This window comes from Meriones unguiculatus, chromosome 18 (assembly GCF_030254825.1).
Source record: "Meriones unguiculatus strain TT.TT164.6M chromosome 18, Bangor_MerUng_6.1, whole genome shotgun sequence".
Classification (NCBI taxonomy): Eukaryota; Metazoa; Chordata; class Mammalia; order Rodentia; family Muridae; genus Meriones; species Meriones unguiculatus.
In genome coordinates this window covers 55,305,900-55,318,199 of record NC_083365.1, presented here as the reverse complement: position 1 = coordinate 55,318,199, position 12,300 = coordinate 55,305,900, and the positions used below count along the sequence as shown (strand labels likewise).

General features: G+C 46.4%; 1 protein-coding gene across 9 annotated transcripts in view; it reads left to right on the top strand.

Annotated features, from left to right (window-relative positions):
- The first annotated feature begins 11,159 nt into the window (after positions 1-11,159).
- The window catches only part of Zcchc2 (zinc finger CCHC-type containing 2), a 46,838-nt gene continuing 45,697 nt past the window's right edge, over positions 11,160-12,300 (top strand). For 5 of the 9 annotated variants that reach the window (XM_060371450.1, XM_021659106.2, XM_021659101.2 and 2 more), the window contains exon 1: positions 11,161-12,219. In XM_060371450.1, coding sequence (XP_060227433.1) covers positions 11,287-12,219 — 933 coding nt within the window. In that variant the 5' untranslated portion in view covers positions 11,161-11,286. Of the gene's footprint in view, positions 12,220-12,300 lie in introns of all 9 variants that reach the window. The other 4 variants (XM_060371448.1, XM_060371449.1, XM_060371446.1 and 1 more) reach the window with 1 other exon arrangement.

Below are 12,300 nucleotides of genomic sequence, written 5' to 3'. Positions count from 1 at the left end.
GAAGCCGTGGTCAGGATGTAATATATGAGAAAAGAAGAAAAAAAATCCAAGACTCGGTTATTTTCCTAGGGACAGATTCTGCACGTAATGTTCAAAAGGAGAATAGTCTCAACTCTCCCAGAAAACAGAAGCAGAGGGAATATTTTCAAGTTATTCTGTGACAGTATTAGTGTGTATCCAAACCAAAGACATTAAAAATACACACACAGACACACAGCTTCAGAGGAGGTGACTGTAAGGAAAAAGAGACAACTTGCATTTTGCTGTTGTCCCTCATCGGAATCAATAATAGCAGAATGAACAGCAAGGTGAAACCAATAATGCACAGATTCTACCAACAGAAGTTTATCCCAGGAATGCAAGGCTGTTTTAATATCAGAATGTCATTTAACACATACACCATTGAATAAAATGGGGTTTAAGAAGCCCACAATCATGTGGACAGACTCAGAAAGCACTTCATTCCAAAATCCAACATCTACTTGGAATTTGAAAATAAAATGGGCTAGAAGGATGCTCAGTAGGTAAAGAGGTATGCTCTGCCAAAAGACTAGGCTATGATTCCCAGCAGACACGTGGCTGCTCCAAACCATGCCCCACTCTTCTGGCCTTTGAGAGCACCAGGCACTCCTGTGATACATACGCATAACTGCAAACCAAACACCATCCCATGTAAAGTGCAGTTTTTTAAATATTAGGTAAGAAGAAAATTCTTCTACTTTTTTCAGAAGGCAGAAGGAAGGCCTTTCACAACCCAGCATGAAAAACTTTAAGGGACAAGTGTCCTCAACCTGGATGGATTGTTAGGAGTCCATGATAGTGGCGGATCCATTTCTATGATGAATGAGAGAAATACACACACACACACACACACACACACACATGAAATGAATAGAAAATCTCAGAAACATGCAAGGATTCACACAATAGTAGAATACTACATTTTTCTCCTGGTAAGACTAGGCCTAAGACAACAGTACCAGCTCTTGCCACTTCTGTTTGCTTTGCTCTGGGCAGTTTAGGGAAGACAAAAAGAGCATAGTGATGAGAAGCTTTAGAAAAACCATCTTTACAGATGTATGACCCTGTATGTGAAACTGAAGGAACGAAATTAAATGAGTACATATGTGCACATGGAGGTAGGTGCATGCATGCTCCCATGAGCACCCCCCCACACACACATGAAACTACTAGAACTACTGAAGGAATCAATGAGGTTGCAGAATAAAATTTTGCAATACCAAAAATCGATAATATTCCAATATACTAACAATGAATAATCCAAAATGAAAACTAGAAATTGTAGGTAAAAGGTTATTATGTAATTCAAATGCTGATTTCTGTACCTCACCCCATATCTGTTTGCAATCCTTGATCTGAGACTCTCCTGTCTCAATGTTGCATAAATATTGCTCCCCAACTGTCCCCTGATATGCAAATAAAGCAGCTTAGAGCCCATTACTGAGCATGAAAGAGAATTGGGTTGAATTTCCTGTCAGCCAGGGAAGGAGGAGTTAGAGGAGGAAAGGGGGAATTCAGCTGCAGGAGAGGTCCAGGTGACATTAGGAGAGGAGCTGGAGCAATAAAACCTACACAGTGCAAGTATTTCTGGGCTGTACCCTGGGAGAAAACCTGATTAGCTTAGAGGGTTAAGAAGAGAGTAATAACTGCTCAGTTATTGTGTTGTGAAACCCATTATTAAACAAATATAAAAGAGTTTCAGTTAATTGCATGATAACCAGGTTAAAGAGAGATACTGAGAAACAGTTTTATAAACATAACTTTAACAAGAAATCTATTTTTAAATGAAAAATATGGCAAATCCAAACTGTAGTAGAACATATACTAAACAATAACCAACATTCATGAGCTTGCTCAGTGGATAAAAGCCTCTTGCCAACAAACCTGGAACTCACATGGAGAGAAGAGAAAATCAGCTCTTACTAGTTGACCTCTAAGCTCCATAGGCAGGCCATAGCATGCATGTGTGCATGCACACACATGTAAAGAAAACAATCAGTTATGTATCTCAGTGGTAAATACTTACCACAAGTGCAAGGCCCCAGGACCTTTGACAAAACTCAGTTACAGAAAAACACTGAAGAGGACTTGTGGCCTGGGGTACAACTCAGTGGCAGAGTACTTTCCATCTCCAGTGCCATGGGGAGTGGATGAACTATGGTAAATGACATGCAGAGAAATTGTGTCTAATTTATTTTTTTTGCTCTATTACTTAAAATTTTAGTAGTGAATGCAGGTGACTTACATAGTCAGGAAATAAAAAGTTAGTATTAAATTCTTTGGGTTCATTCAAAGTATCTCACACATTACTGAAATCTGGCAGAGTGAATGGTTACAATACTTTCTAGCATAAGACCCAGGGAAAATGACCTAACCCTACAGCCTCCATTTCCTCATCTATGCAAGCACAATCTCTGAAGCGCGTATGAAGATGAGTGGATGCTGCACAAAGTCGCTGGTAAACTGACATTCTGCTCAACATTTAGTGTGTGGTCATTCACACCATTGTGGCTGCTCTGTTAAGGAAGTCTTGTTTTCCCAGGAGAAAATGTTTGTTTTTTTTTTTTCTTGGCTGTCATTTCCTTCCTTTCCATGACTTCTTCAAACCACTGGAGTGAGGAACACACCAGCCAGAAGGGTTAGGTGAAAACAACAACAACAACAAAAAAAAAAACCAACCAGAAATCACCACTGTAGCTCTCATGGTGAGAGCAGCTCTGCACCAGAGCCCTTTTCATCTATGCATGACGTCAGTTCTTACAGCCACAGCTCCAGGGTCCAGGAGCACGGTGTCAGCAGGGGAGATGTGGCAGAGTGTTTGCCAGAGCTGCTGTATGCGGAGAGCTGACAGCTTCCCTTGACCTTAAATGCTGGTGAGAGCTTGCAGCCAAAGGACTTGCCGGAGTAGAAAGTGTGCTGGGGTGGGCTCTGGAAGAGCTGCTCATGTGCACGAGCCTTAATTTAGCACCATGTGATCATCTCCTACATATGAGCTGGCTTGCCTGAATCATCAGCTGAGCGCAGACTCCGAGAGGTCAGAGCTAGCAAATGACAACATGGTCAGCATTCTTTAGTCACTTCGAATTCTCCGACATCACTTCCAAAGTCTTCTCACAGAACCAGAATGGTTCTGGAGGCTGTCCAAATCTCAGAGGTACCAAGGACACCACCACAAGCTTGCTAATCTTATATTCGAAGTTAAAGCTGAGAACCAGTAGGCTTATGTAAATAAAAAAACTCTTCACCATACAACTATCTCACGAAAACACAAGAGAAAGTTTTTCCCAATAGACTTAGATTGAAAATTCTATCAACACAGCAGACAGTGACAGAAAGTTTAAAATACCGTTATAGCCAGTGGAAAAAAATGAACCTTGACCTGAGGTTTAGTAATAAAATAAACATCTGTTAACGTTTCGAGTAGAATCGGACTGTATAGTCAGTATCACCCATAGAACTCAACTCTGAAGCAAATATGTCAAGAGTATAGTCTATGTTTGCTTAGCTAGTATTTGCATAGCTCCAGCTGATTACAATAATCAGTTGAAAATGTGGACTGTATCTTTCCACATAATAAATTAGCTGACTTTAATTTTCAAATGGACTAAGTAGACTTGCCATTTATTTTAGTATAATTTAAAAATCAGTTTTATTATTTATTATTGTCGTGAGGTATGGAAGTCAAAGAGCAACTTTCAGAGGTTGGTTTTCTCCTTCTACCATAGGTTCCAAGTTCCCGCCATCAAACTCAGGTCATCAGTTTGTGGGCAAGTCCCTTTTTCTAATTAGACTTCTCACAGGCCCTTAAATGTATATTTCTTAAAAAGTAATCAGTTATATACATACAAGTAACATTATACAGATTGAGAAGATTTATATATGCATGTAACAACGCTTAATTAAAAAAGATCATGAATTTAAAAAAAGCTAGTAGGGTATATGAAAGGATTTAGAGAAAGGAAAGGGGAAGTGATGTAGTTATAATCTCAAAAATAAAAGAAATACTTTTTAAACATAGTCACATTTACTTAGGACTCAGGTAAATCTAGTATGTATTTTGTGAAAATGTTTGTAACCTTCCTTTAAAGTCGATAAGTAGTAATATTTAGAACTATATATTTAAAAAATTCTTCCAACTTTTTTTTTTTTATGAAACAGCATTTCAGGCTTGGTGTAGTCTCAGCACTTGGGAGGCAGAGGCAAGTGATATATAAAGTTAAATTTCAAAGGGCATGAACAGCAGGTTGAGTCATCATTACAGGCCTTATCACTTACCCAGTTGGCAATACTCAAGAGGAGTGGTCACCCTGACTTACCTACGCGGATCGGGTAAAACAGAATGTTATTCAGTTCCAGTTTGAGGATGGCCTTGTCCTGCAGGTAGGCTACAAGCCTGCCTCTGTCCCCCAAAGTAACCCACAAGCAAACTGGGGGTCCTAGTCAAGACTGATTCTGAATTAGAATTACAGTGTGAAATTTTGACAGAGGAAAAGACACACACAGAGAGACTTTTTTATGAAAGTAAAAGACAAGCCAAAAGAATGAACCCCTCTCCAGGGCACAGCATGTGTCTCCTGTGACAGAAAGTTAGATCCACAGACATAGGAGCCGTCCACACTGAGGAGTGTAGTGTCACCCTTACCATGTACACATGCTGTTTGTTCCCCCGTTTTAGATTACAGGCAGCCTGGATCTCTTTTGAAAGAAGGAAGCTAAGCCAATCAACTAATGAAGAGAATTTAATTCTAACAGTGCAGGCAGGGAGCATCCTCCTGGCACTCCATCGTGCTTTTGTGTAATATGATTTTCTGCCGAAGGTGACCTTGCTTGGGCTTGGCGCTGTCTCAGGGCTCCTTTGTAACACATTGACAGACTGATTCTTGGGACACCCTGTGAGCCTGCAAATCATGACCAGTTGGTTCTGGCCAGCTTTACTCCTTAAGTTTTAAAAAGTCAATACCTGGAGGTAATACATTCAGAAAACCAGCTCTCCATCAAGTTTTAAAGCCCCTTTATAAATCATCTATCTTTGTTTTGAAGGGACTTTGAATAAGGTTTTGTTTCATTTAGAAAACCAGTTAATTCAGCAACTTTACACGTGTTAAACTGTACTTGCATACTTAATACTGTGGGAAAATGTCACTCAGACAGCAGAGATTCATTCTGAGAGAAATGCATGGCTAGCTGATGTTGTCTGAACGCCACTGAATGCACTCACTCAGCTGGCTCTTTGACATAGCCAAGACACACAATAAATACGAGTCTGGGTGCAAGTGTGCCACAGCGCTCTTTTTATTTATAAGAAGGACACTCCAAAATAACAACAGAGTATACGTGCACCAGTGGCAAACATTTATCATCATCTTCAGGTACTGTGCACACCATGCCTAACTGCATGTGCTATACATTCATATAGGCGGAGCACCATGCGCGGCCTCCTTACAGCAGAATCGTCACAGTAAGTCAGGAATGAACTGTGTTGCCACGTCACAGTGGCTATGAGATTACCAAGTGGTAGGAAGCTTTCAGCTCCATCACGCACACACAGACTGCTAGCGACTGAATCATGCGTGCATGCTGAACGGCTTTGCATGTGCACTTTGGATTTCTAGCTTTCCGTTTTATTTTGAAAAAAAAAAAAATTCACAGCAACAGAAAACTAAAACAGTACATGTTTACTCCTCTAAGATCCTGTTACTATTTTAGCACATTTCCTTACTTTGTTAAGCTATCTGAAGATAAAATTGAAGGTGCCGAAACACTTCAATCTTTGGTGCTTCCGCAGCACTTGAAGACAGAAGAGGCTTTTTCCCACAAGCCACCATGTTATTTCTTCACCCAAGAAAGTCAGCATTGAGGCAAAGAGGGTCTAGTGAGCTCACACTCAAAATTATCTAATTATCTCCCAAGTGTCTTTTAGGTTTTTAATGCAAGGAACCAATAAAATCAAGCATTTAGTTGCTATATCTCTTCAGGGTCCTTCCATCTAGAACAGAACCTTCCCTGCTGTTGCTTTGATGGTGTTAATGTTTTTAAATATTCACATCATCCCAGATAATGTCCCAAGGTCTAGGTTAACTTTATTTCTGCGTATTACACATATTTTGACAAGAATACAATATCTATCTCTAGGGCACTCTTGACATGACAAAGGAAAATATCAGTGTCCCATTCCTGCTAATACTAATACATCATGACTCTGATGGTACTCATTAGATTTATTCCAATATAACACATTTTCTTTGTTTTAAAATAGTGTTTGGATTTACTTATTTTATGTATACAAATGTTTTGCTTGTATGTATGTCTGTGCCCCATGTGCCTAGTACCTGCAGAGGTCAGAAGAGGGCATCAGATCTGTTTTGACTAGAATTATGCAGGATAGGAAGCAGCCATGTGGGTGGTGAAAAATCAAACCTGGGTCTTCTGCAAGAACATGATGTGCTCTTAACTGCTGAGCCGTCCCTCTAGCTTCCGTTTTCTCTGTGTTTAGCTGAGTGATGGGGAATGTGTTTTGTTTCCCAGTGGTTTGGTATCTGATAGCAAGCATGTCAGAACCGATGGTTAGAATCGACAGTTACAAAATGACACCTTCAATATTTTCTGCCTTTTTCAGCACAGCTTTCCCAGAACCACACCCGTTCTTTTACTCCCATGAATTATATATATTTTAAAACCATTAATATTATTGTATGTAGTGCTCTTAAAAAAAAAAAACTACTTTATTTGTGGTGTTTGAGCCTCAACATCCCATCCAACCTCCCACACCTTTTCGTGGGAAAAAAAAGGTTAGTGGGGAGAGATGCCCCAGATGCCTTTACTTCTCCCAGCTAGTTAGGGTCAGGACGTCTTTTAGGGCTCTGAACCAATCTCCATCACTGCAGATGCAGCTAGCAGTCTCCTCCACGCCACTGCGTCCTGAAGCATTTCTCTGTCTGCTCCAAACTGCCACACTATCTCCGTTCTCTGCCAACTGCTATAGCTCACATGCCAACACTGAAAGCCACACCTTCTCTTTCTCAGCTCTCCTGTTTTATATTCTGAGTCCTAGACCATGCCTCCTGACACACTTGGAAGGTCGTTACCAGCCTATTTGAAAAGTTATCACCTTTTCAATATATTTTAAAAAATAACATTCGCATGTAATGCTATATGTGACCTAACTGAACAGAAAATAATTTTTGAAATATACTCGTGACAATTTAAATAATAAAGGGCAGACTAAAGTACAATGATGTTGACAAACGAATCTGCTTCCTTGGCATCCAGGCTTCCCTTCCTCCTTTGCTTGATGTCTTTTCTGGGGATCCTTATATTTCCAAAGAAGCTGACTCTACTTTTTTGAACCCACAGATTGATTAAGAGCGGACACAGAACTAAAGCAAGTGGACTTTATTTCTAGTCTGCTGTTTATTCATTTGTTTATTTCACAGTTGTTCATGGACATCTACCATGGGCTAAATGGGATGAACATGTTAGCAGCCTGTGAGACATGAAGCTGAAAAAGACATGGCCAGTTAATTGACATTTATATCCCAGTCACGTGTGCTTTTTGGGTCACACTTATAACCCTTTCACTTGTGAATTCAAGGTCAGCCTAGCCTACATAGTGAGAACTAGTCACAAAAAAGAAAAAAAAAGGTATTCAGTGGAAGAAACAACATGTTAGAAAGTCAATAGGTCAATATCCATGAATCATGAACAAACTTTAGAGATGGATTAGACTGGCCGTTTCGGGTAACATCTTGGCTACTTAGAGGACTTGAACATAGAGTCTTTTAAATTATGGGTATGTGTATGTCTGTGCACGCGTGTGTGCTGCCCATGGAGGACAGGCATCAGGTCCCTGTAGCTCCAGTCACAGGCAGTTGTCAGCCTCCTAGTGTGGGTGGTGGGAACTGAAGTCAACTCAGGTCCTCTGCAAGAGCAGTGCGCGTTGTTACCTGCCAAACTACCTCCGTAGACGCTAAAGACATTTTTTTTTTTTTTTTTAAATAGAGGGGATAGTGTTAAGTATATCAGTCTATTCTGAATCACTTAACTCTTTGGGGTTTGGGTAAAATTACTTGCTGTAACCCAGTTGCAAAAGGTAGGATTTAAAAGTCCCTTCCATCATTGCTAGCATCCAAATCCAAAGTGCAACTTTCCCTTGAAACCAGTTTTCTTGTTGCAGAGAAATACATACTTGGATGTTAGATAGAAATAACAACATCACTCATGTCGCACTAAATGTGTATCAAGATCAGCTAAGGTCAAGACACTCTAGTACCTTGAACCCTGAAAACGGGTTTTCATGGGCTACCTCTTCTGTTCTTCAGAGAAAGAGAACCAATAGAATAAGTTACAAGAAGAGTTATTAGATAGGCTTCTACAGTATGGGATAGGTTCAACAATGGCTGTTTACACGCTGTTGAGGCTGAGACCCTAACTACCTCAGCATTCCCAGCTTCTGGTCTTCAGTTCTCATTAGAAGCGTTAAACTGGGCTAGGACGCCAGGGAAGCAGGCAGTGGTAGGAGCAGAGATGTTCACGCCAGAGAGGGTGGTAAGGCAGGCAGGAAAGCAGGCAAGGAGAGCAGCTTTCCACTAGACCACTTTTAATTGGGCCCTTGTTGGCAGATGCTGCCCTTGGGGGGTGGGGGGTTGCCACCATAGACTGAGGGTCTTCCCCCTCAGTCAGTCAGTCCTCACTACTGGCTCAGAAGCATGCCTCTGACAACCAAGTTTAACCATCACAATCCCAATATGAAAAATTTGGATACAAACCCCACAGTCACCATTAATATAGCCCATCTGATGTGATTACACATGACCAGAACATTTCTGATAATTTAGAGCAGGTTTTGGCAGCCGGGTGGGAGATCACATTTCTAAAGAGCCAGTAGACTCCTCAGGGCAGTTTCCCCAATTAAGCACACTCCCATTTTGCCCTGGGCCCTCCCTTACAAGCACTGCAGCCGTCCTTACTCTCAGCTCACTGTGTTCTCTCACATATCACAGGGTGGAAAAACACGGTGGAGAGAGGGCCCTGAAATGGCACACTGTGGGGATAAAATGCTCAAGCCGGTGGAGGGTAACTTGAATTAAAGTATAGTGTATGTTACTTACAGTTGTTATTATCATCTGTGTTTTCTAATGCTGGCCAAAGCTAGAAAAGAGGTAAAAAATCAGTACAAACTGCAAATCTAATTCTGATGAAAACTCGGACTGGGTGTTGGGAGCCCATAACGATGTAGCTGTTTGATGCCAAAGAAAATGTCGAGATGTGAAACTGCAGAGCCTGGGCCACGTGTTATGAACCAGTTTGGAGGTGGAGTATTTGCTCATTACACAAGGCATCCGAGTATAGGGTGTGTGTGGGGGGGGCAGTGAGGGTGGTTCTCACACTATTCTCACTTAAAGCGCTCCATCCTAAGCTCCAGACATGTGACTACAAGATTGGGCAGGAACAGTACACTCAAGCATACTTGGAAATCGAGGCTGACAACAAACTCATTTAATACCATTTCAGTTATACCCAAGAAGCATAAAGACCAGAAAGCTACACGACAGGATAGCTTTCACTTATTTTTGTCAACCTGAAATATACTGCATAACTCTCCATCTCCCAGTTTCATCAATGAAGCTGATTCAGGGTCCAACTCAGCGTTATCCCAAATGATAAAGCTTTAGAGTTGTGAGATAAAGACAATTGATTCTACACACTCTGCATATGTCTGAGACAGGGCTAGTGTGGGCTTTGATTTTCTCACACTTCTGCTAACGTTGTGTAGTAAGCGTTCTTAATTTAAAACAGTAAGGGTTTATTAAAAACCCTACTTTTACTAACCCTTAAAAAAGAAAAATCCTGATTCCCCTTACCCCCAGGGCACAAGATTTATTTACAGCCGTGGACGGACAAACAGACAAACAGCACGTCGGGAACTTGGACAGGTGCTCAGGTTCCAGCACCAGAGAGACAGAGCATGGAAGGATGGCCCTTGAAAGCTCTGAGAGGAATCACCACCCCTTGAATTTTTTTTTTTATGGGTCTGGCTATATATATATCACTGTAAGAGAGTCATTTTGGGGTTTCCAAACCTTCAAACCTTGTCAAGACAGCATCTTATTAACTTCTTTAAAATGAGTTACAGAAAATTCACACCAGCACAAGGATTCCAAATGTTCGCGGACAGGAACTAAAACGAAGCCAATAAATGATTCTTAAAAAAAACGTAGATCTGGCCCAGTAGGGTGTCCTTAAAACTGAACCTTGCAAGCCAGAAGCAAGCCTTAGGCCATAGCAGCCCCAGCAACAGGGTCCCCACGACCTGATAGCCAGTCCAAATCAGCACCTTGCAGCCAGCCTGAGCGTGGCGCTCGCCGCCCCAGACCACTCCGCATCTGGACTTAGCTCCGGGATCTGCGTCCCAGCGTCCACACCAATGGTCCTGGTGAAGTTTTAGAACGTGGTAATTTCCCAGGGCTGGACTTTCACCAACTCCTCCAGGCGGCGGGGCTTGGAACCGGCTCGCCTTGCTCCGGGAGGCGGCTGGCGCGAGACGGTCAGCAGCTAGGACAGGGCCAGAGCTCTCAAGAAAAGCCAAGTCGATTTCTCTTGTCCCACGTGAACCTCGCACGCTTCTCGCCGCTCCCGGTCGAGCTCACCTCGCCGTGGTCCCAAGGTCCCAAGCCCACGTCCTCGGCTCACCGGAACCTACCCAGCATTAGGACCGCGCGGGAGCTGCCAGTGCCCCGCAGGCTGCAGGAGATGGGCGTGGCTTCGCGGAGGGGGCAGGCTGCCGCGGGGGAGGAGGCCGGGCGAGAAGCTTGCGTCACGCCGGCCCCGGACGCTGATTGGCTGGGGTGCGGTGCGCGGAGCCCGCCAGCGTCTCCGCCCAGCCCCGCAGCTCCTCCTCCTCGCCCAGCCGCTCTGCCAGCGCCGGCTCGAGGGGGGAACCGCTCAGGCCGTCGCCGCCAGCCCAGTGCGGACGGAGAAGGAGGCGGAGGGCGGACGCGCTCGTCCGCTCGCCCCTCCCGCAGCGGACTCCCCCCGCGGCGCGGCGCCCGGGGGAGGAGCCGACGCGGGCACGCCCCGCCCCAGCCCGGGACGCCGCCGCCGGCCGGCCGCCGCCCCCTCCCCCTCGCCGGCGAGACCCGCCCCCGGCCCGCCCCGGCGGCATGGAAGGGCAGCGTTCTTGACGGCCGCGCCGCCGCCGCCCGGGCGCTCGGCTCCTCCCGCCGTCCCCGCTCCCCCGCTCGCATGTCCGCGCCGCCTTAGCCGAGGATGCTGAGGATGAAGCTGCCGCCGAAGTCCACGCACCCCAGTGAGCCGCCGCCCGACGCGGAGGAGCCTGAGGCGGACGCGCGGCCCGGCGCAAAGGCGCCGCCGCGCCGCCGCCGCGACTGCCGCCCGCCGCCGCCGCCGCCCACGGGCCCGCCGCGGGGCCCCCCGCCGCCGCCGTCGCCGCCGCCGCCCCGGGGGCTCGAGCCGCCTGTTGCTGGCGGGCCGACGGCGGGCGCGGGCATGCCGGGCGGCGGCTGCGGCGGGCACGCGGCGGCGCTGCGCGAGCAGGAGCGGGTGTACGAGTGGTTCGGGCTGGTGCTGGGCTCGGCGCAGCGCCTGGAGTTCATGTGCGGGCTGCTGGACCTGTGCAACCCGCTGGAGCTGCGCTTCCTCGGCTCGTGCCTGGAGGACCTGGCGCGCAAGGACTACCACTACCTGCGGGACTCGGAGGCCAAGGCCAACGGCCTCTCGGACCCGGGGTCGCTGGCAGACTTCCGAGAGCCCGCCGTGCGCTCGCGCCTCATCGTTTACCTGGCGCTGCTGGGCTCGGAGAACCGGGAGGCCGCCGGCCGCCTGCACCGCCTCCTGCCCCAGGTGGACGCGGTGCTCCGGAGTCTGCGCGCGACCCGGGCCGAGGGCTCGCGGGGCAGCGTGGAGGACGAGCCGGGCGGCGAGGGCGAGCGGGATGCGGAGAAGGACGGCCCCGGGCCGGAAGGCGGCGGCTGCGCCGAGCTTGGGTCCGGGAGCGGGCTCGGCTTCAGGGCCCAGGAGGAACTGCTGCTGCTCTTCACCATGGCTTCGCTGCACCCGGCTTTCTCCTTCCACCAGCGGGTCACCCTGAGGGAGCACCTGGAGAAGCTCCGCAGCGCGCTCCGGGTGGAGCCCGAGGACCCGGAGGTGGAGCCGTGCAACTTTGCGGGCTCCAGAGCCCAGGTAAGGCGCTTGGGGATGCGGAGGAGCGTCGGTGCGGTTGGCAGCTCCTGCCTCGCCCTCCGGGGCCTCGGTGTGCAGCCG